Source organism: Coregonus clupeaformis, chromosome 31, assembly GCF_020615455.1.
Source record: "Coregonus clupeaformis isolate EN_2021a chromosome 31, ASM2061545v1, whole genome shotgun sequence".
Lineage (NCBI taxonomy): Eukaryota > Metazoa > Chordata > Actinopteri > Salmoniformes > Salmonidae > Coregonus > Coregonus clupeaformis.
This window is the reverse complement of record NC_059222.1, coordinates 35,174,091-35,180,552: the sequence shown is the minus strand read 5'-3', so window position 1 is coordinate 35,180,552 and position 6,462 is coordinate 35,174,091. Positions and strand designations below refer to the sequence as shown.

The 6,462-nt window shown below is 44.0% G+C and overlaps 1 protein-coding gene across 1 annotated transcript; it reads left to right on the top strand.

The window, feature by feature from the left end:
- Positions 1–3,461: 3,461 nt before the first annotated feature.
- Positions 3,462–5,818, top strand: LOC121547921 (MARVEL domain-containing protein 1). The gene is made up of 2 exons (XM_041859334.2): positions 3,462–3,534; positions 4,616–5,818. Exon 2 carries the CDS (start codon positions 4,680–4,682, stop codon positions 5,166–5,168), a length of 489 nt encoding a protein of 162 aa, XP_041715268.1. The 5' UTR covers positions 3,462–3,534; positions 4,616–4,679; the 3' UTR covers positions 5,169–5,818.
- The last annotated feature ends 644 nt before the right edge of the window (positions 5,819–6,462 follow it).

The window sequence follows — 6,462 nt, the reverse complement described above, 5'->3', positions numbered from 1 at the left end:
GGCTGAGCAGCTACACAAAAGCCTAAGATCACCATGCACAATGCCAAGCATTGGCTGGAGTGGTGTAAAGCTCACCGCCAATGGACTCTGGAGCAGTGGAAACGCGTTCTCTGGAGTGATGAACCACGCTTCCCCATCTGGCAGTCCGACGGACGAATCTGGGTTAGGCGGATGCCAGGAGAATGCTACCTGCCTGAATGCATAGTGCCAACTGTAAAGTTTGGTTGTGGAGGAATAATGGTCTGGAGCTGTCTTTCATATTTCGTTCTAGGCCCCTTAGTTCCAGTGAAGGGAAATCTTACTGCTATAGCATACAATGACATTCTAGACGATTCTGTGCTTCCAACTTTGTGGAAGGCCCTTTCCTGTTTCAGCATGACATTGCCCCTGTGCACAAAGCAAGGTCCATACAGAAATGGTTTGTTGAGATTGGTGTGGAAGAACTTGACTGGCCTGCACAGAGCCCTGACCTCAACCCCATCGAACACCTTTGGGATGAATTGGAACGCCGACTGCGAGCCAGGCCTAATCGCCCAACATCAGTGCCCGACCTCACTAATGCTCTTGTGGCTGAATGGAAGCAAGTCCCCACAGCCATGTTCCAACATCTAGTGGAAAGCCTTTCCAGAAGAGTGGAGGCTGTTATAGCAGCAAAGGGGGGACCAACATCATATTAATGCCCATAATTTTGGAATGAGATGTTTGACCAGCAGGTGACCACATACTTTTGTTAATGTAGTGTATATTCCTCAATGACCTTGTACCCCTTCACTGGAACCCCTTGTATATAGCCAAGTTATCATTAATCATTGTGTATCTTTATTACATGTTTTACTTTTCTATTTTTTCTCTATTTTCTTTCTCTCTGCATTGTTGGGAAGGTACTGTAAGTAATCATTTCAATGTTAATCCACACCTGTTGTTTACGAAGCATGTGACAAATAACATTTGATTTGATTTTATAGGCGACCTTAAGTCTGAATATTGATTAATTGACCCCATGGGTCATGAAATGTGGTTTAATATATATTATAAACTGGGTGGTTTGAGCCCTGAATGCTGATTGGCTGACAGCCGTGGTATACCCCTGATATACCACGGCTGTCAGCCAATCAGCATGACAAAACATTTATTTGTACTGCTCTAATTGCGTTGGTAACCAGTTTATAATAGCGATAAGGCACCTTGGGGGTTTGTGGTATATGGCCAATTTACCACGGCTAAGGGCTGTATCCAGGCACTCTGCGTTGCGTTGTGCATAAGAACAGCCCTTAGCTGTGCTATATTGGCCATATACCACACACCCTCGTGCCTTGTTGCTTAAATATAATATAGTTTTTTGTCAACAATTCAATTATATTTTTCACCAAAATAAGTACCCTATTCTTAGTCGACCATACTTTTTACTAACATAACCGCCTGGTTGAGCACATTTTTACACAATTTATTGATTTTAGTTCTTATAGCCCTATGAGTGGGCAAAGTTAATGCCAATTTATGCTTGATCGGAAATGTGGTTGGAGGCGTCGTATGGATGGTGTGACGCATTTGCAGAGCCTCTGGAGGCATGCAGAGGCCAAACTGAACCCCGTACCACATCGCTGCGCGCCTCTCAAAATGTGTAACAATGTGGAGGGCTCCGTATAGCTCTGCATTGACATGATTGGTTGACAGTAGGTGAGGGCGGGAGGTCCTGTGCTCATACAAACTCACTTCCTTGACAACTTCCTTCACAACAGCTCTTCGCTGCTACGCGAAGTGCAAGAAGTATGAATGCCCTGACTTCTGCAGTGGCCATATCATCGTAAATGCTGCACGGCCAATGCAGACGTCTGATTGACCATGCAGCACCTTTTAGAGTGCCACAACACATAACTGTAGTTGACCAATCAAGTGAAGATTTTTCCCCATATCCACTTCTAAATCCATTGTTAAAACATGCTCTACGAGCCGGCTGAGAATAGGGCTAAAGGGAGATTAATAGTGTAGCCTACACCAATGCACAGATAGGACTGCATATTTCACGCAGGTTTAATTGGCATGCAGATATGTGGCATTCGAAGACAATTATCCAGTTTTGTAAATATATGCAAGAAAGTCTGAAAAAGTAAACGTGTTTGTTTCTTTTTCTTTTGTTAGTCTGCATCAAAACATACATATTTGGACTCGTTTTGTGTAAAGGTACAAGGCCAGAAGCTACTGTGCATTTCAGTTGCAAACAAAGGGCTTTGGAAATTAGTCGTCCATCCATCCAATATAGGTCAAGGATAGTCTCGTGCATAATAGCCGAATAAACAACTCTGGAATAACAAAGACTATAGTGACACGTCGTTCTTATGCTTTTTCCAGGATAATTTTCTCTAGGTCATTTTGTTCTGTGCTGCACTGCAGTATATTTGGTCAATTATGGCTTATAAAGGACCTTTGATTTATCGATAGCTCTGTGCACTCGGTGTTGTTGTCAATTGGCCGCACTCTGTAATTTTGTCATCTCGGGTCTACGCCACTGTGCCTATCCACCAATGAGAGCGGATATGGTAATTACCCCCCAGCCTATAGGGCCGGCTGGAATGTTTTCTCGAGCAAGGGCGGAGCAAGGTGTGAAGATCAGCCCCTCGGCCACGTAGATAATTTATTGACGTCAATGCTCCTGGCACGAAACTGTGTGTGAGGGGCTTGACGATTCAAAAAATCATGTGTGTGTGCCTTCGCCTGCTTGGGTACGGAATATCCCTTTATGGCATCTCCCTGTGCACACTAACTTCACACTTTCACAGCGGGTTACAAAATTGCAAGAGTTGAATGCATGCATGACATAAAACTGTATAATTGTGCATAATCTAGAAGGGACATTTAGAAACCCACGTGAACTCATGTCATCATTAGGTTGCCATTATGTGTTCTGCCCTGAAGTCAATGCACTCAGTAACTGATGGAAGACTATTGATTACTGCATAACCCCCCAGCCATTGACCTGACCTAATCATATCTACAATGATCAGACTGACCGGGTGGAAAGTCACATGTTGCATCATTTCTTGGAAGGCTATAGTGTAATGTGTATTACCTAGGCCCTGTGTGTGTGTGTGTGATGTGATGTGTGTACGGCAAATAAAATGTTGTGCACAATTAGGCTCTGTTTGTTCAGTGTAAGTCTGTGTGTGTGTGTGTGTGTGTGTGTTTGCGTGTTTGCGCGTGTTCGCGCATGAGTATGTATGTCAAATCAAATCTGTGTGTGTGTATGTGTTTGCGTGTGTGTATGTGTTCGCGCATGAGTATGTATGTCAAATCAAATCTGTGTGTGTGTGTGTGTGTGTGTGTGTGTGTGTGTGTGTGTGTGTGGGTGTAGGCCACCAAGGGGCATCAGAGTGCTTCAGAAGGATGAGTATCCTCTCTAGGAAGTAACCTACTGCTGGAGATAATTTGAGAACCAGGGGGAGGAGCCTTTCACTACCAAAGAGCCCCCTCATAAAACACTAAAACAGACTCAGTAAACATTTCTGACACTCAGCCAACTCTCAAGATTATTTCAAGGTAAACAGTTATTCTTTTCTGTTCTATTCTTATGCATCACATTCCAAGGTTTGGCTGCACTCTGAAAACAACATGTTTGTCTCAGCCACATCATTTTGTCTTTTTGACAACTTGGCAGGAAAAAGTGAATGGCTTAGGCCGGGCTACCATTTATGTTTCTCAAACTCTTGCAACTTTTTTGAAGAACTTCAATATGGCCAGCTAACGAAACACATTGTTGTATTAACATTGTCTCAATTTAATCATAACTTCCAAAGAAAACTGTTTGAGGAGTGTGAACAAATATAATGCAGCTGAAAAAACAGAGATTGATGAGGAGCAAATAGATGAACATGAATCAAACAAACTCTCAGCAAAGCTCTCTCTCTCTCTCGCTCTCCCTCTCTCTGTCGCTCTCCCTCTCTCTCTCTCTCTCTCTCTCTCTCTCTCTCCCCCTCTCTCTCTCTCTCTCTCTCTCTCTCTCTTTCTCATACGCACGCACGCACCATGCGCGCGCACACACACACACACACACACACACACACAATAGGATAGAAGGCAGCAAGTGAGAGAGAACAAACACCATTGTAAATACAACCCATATTAATGTTGATTTATTTTGCCTTTTCTACTTCAACTAGTTGCATATTGTTACAACACTGTACACAGTCAACATATAACATTTGAAATGTCTGTATTCTTTTGAAACTGTTGTGAGTGAAATGTTTACTGTTAATTTCTGATTGTTTATTTCACTTTTGGTTATTCTCTATTTCACTTGTTTTGGCCATGTAAACATATGTTTCCCATGCTAATAATGCCCTTTGAATTGAATTGAGAGGAGGAGCGGTCTTTGAATTTTAATCCGTCCCTCTTTCGGTTCCCTACCCCAACCTACGGGAGCGAGAGAGAGAGAGAGAGAGAGGGGGGGGGGGAGAGGAAAGGAAACGGAAAAGACGAAACACACAATCCTCCTAATTTCAAAACCCCGGGCTGTGCAGAAGAAAAGACAACTCTTACACATTTTACCCTTCTAACCACCTATTTATTTAGCAATCTACCCTCCCTTTTACTTTTCCGTTTTTTCTGTCTTTCTTTTCAGTCGGTGGTAGATTGAACTCCTCCGCTCTGCTCAGTAAAAGGTCCCAGTGTTCGCTGGAGCAGAGATGCCCCCCCAGCCGGAGGTGAGCACGAAGTTCCGGGACTTCCTCAAGAGTTTTCTCGGCATCATCCGAATCCTCCAAATCCTATTCGGAGCTGGACTATGGGTCACAATCGCCGCCAACAAATACGAAGGCTCCATCCACTTCGTCCTGTTCGTGGCAGTCCTCTTCTGGCTCCTCACCCTCGCCGCCTTCTTCATCACCCTCCTGGACAAGCAGGACCTCGTCCCCATCTTGGGAGGGGAACGGTGGTTGCTTAGCAACCTGGTTCACGACATCGCGGCGGCGGTGCTGTATCTACCGGCGATCGGCGTCATGATCTACAAAACGGAGCGGTACGCATACTGCAACCTGGAGCAATACAAACACAACTGCCTGTATAAAGTCTACCTGGCTGCAGCCATGTTCGCATGTCTGGGCGCTGTGGTTTATCTTGTCTCGGCGGTGTATGTGGGCTGTAGGAAGTGCCGGGGCGAGCAGACGGTGGTTTGAGAGAGAGAGGGGAGGACAGAAGGGAACAGAGGAGTGAGGGATGGGGCGGAGGACTGGTGGAGGGAGGCAAGAGCTCTCCCGGGATAGGGGAGAGGACAGGGGTGGAGAGGGGGTATTTTCTGTTCCCCAAAACTGAGTGTCCTCTTGTCTTCTTGGCTCAAACTACTACAGGTTTGTCCATATTCTGTTCCGTAATTTAATGTCAGTATCATTTCAGCAGCTTATCAAAGTATATATTTTATATTTTTGTCTGTGTGTTTTTTTATATGACCGCAAGCTATCTTTTTTAAGTTGTTGGACTATAATACTTTTTTGGTAGGCCTACTCCAGTGTTTTTGTTTTGACTGCCAACAACATTCCAAAGCTCTGAGAAGTCCAGTCCTGGCATGGACGTTTTATCTGTGCCTTTAAAAACAAATACCTTATGCTTTGCAGCCTACAACAAGTTGTAATAGCAAGGACATGAGATTATATGCCTTTGATATGAAAATACCTACAACATATTTGTTGCCAATGTTTTTAAGTGTCCTTTTAGCAAGAAATAATCCATGTCTATTTCAAAAACAAAACCAAGTCTGTTCCTAATTAAAGTGTTCTTCATGTTAAGACCAAATGTTGATGCATTAAAACCAATGTCACTGAACACCAGAGACAGGGTTCTCTTCTTTGGTAATAACACTGTCATTAATGCCTTCTGCGTGTAGGGCCAGACATGACTTACAGAAGTAGTCTATTGCTAGCACTATTATTATCATCATTATTTTGCAGTAACAAAGCCAGGCCCCGAGCTTGACTCAAGCAGGAGCTCACCGGCGCTGAGTACCGGCACCTCAAATGTTCTACTGCTTGAGCTCCTGTTCCTCTTATAGAATATTAGCTCAAAAGCATTGTGGAGCTCCTGCACCTAAATATAAACAGTACCGGCACAAAAAATTAGTACCCGTAGCCCTCAGCTACTACCTGTCTGAGACAAACAGACTTAACCCATCAGCAGGGGTCGCTGGGATGCCACACAGACACATGAAAGAGGGAAGAGTGTGTGCCTTTACTCTGTAATCACTGCCTTTGTGACTGAAATTGTGTATGTGTGTGGGTATGTATTTATGTGATTATTGTCATATCTGAGTAAGTGTGTGTGTGTGTTAGAGAGAGAGAGAGAGAGAGAGAGAGAGAGACAGAGAGAGAGAGAGAGACAGAGAGAGACAGAGAGAGAAAGAGAGAGAAAGAGAGATCATAGTGATTATGAAATGGGCAGTTCTTACCGGAATTAACAGTGGTGGTTTAGGGTGTGTGT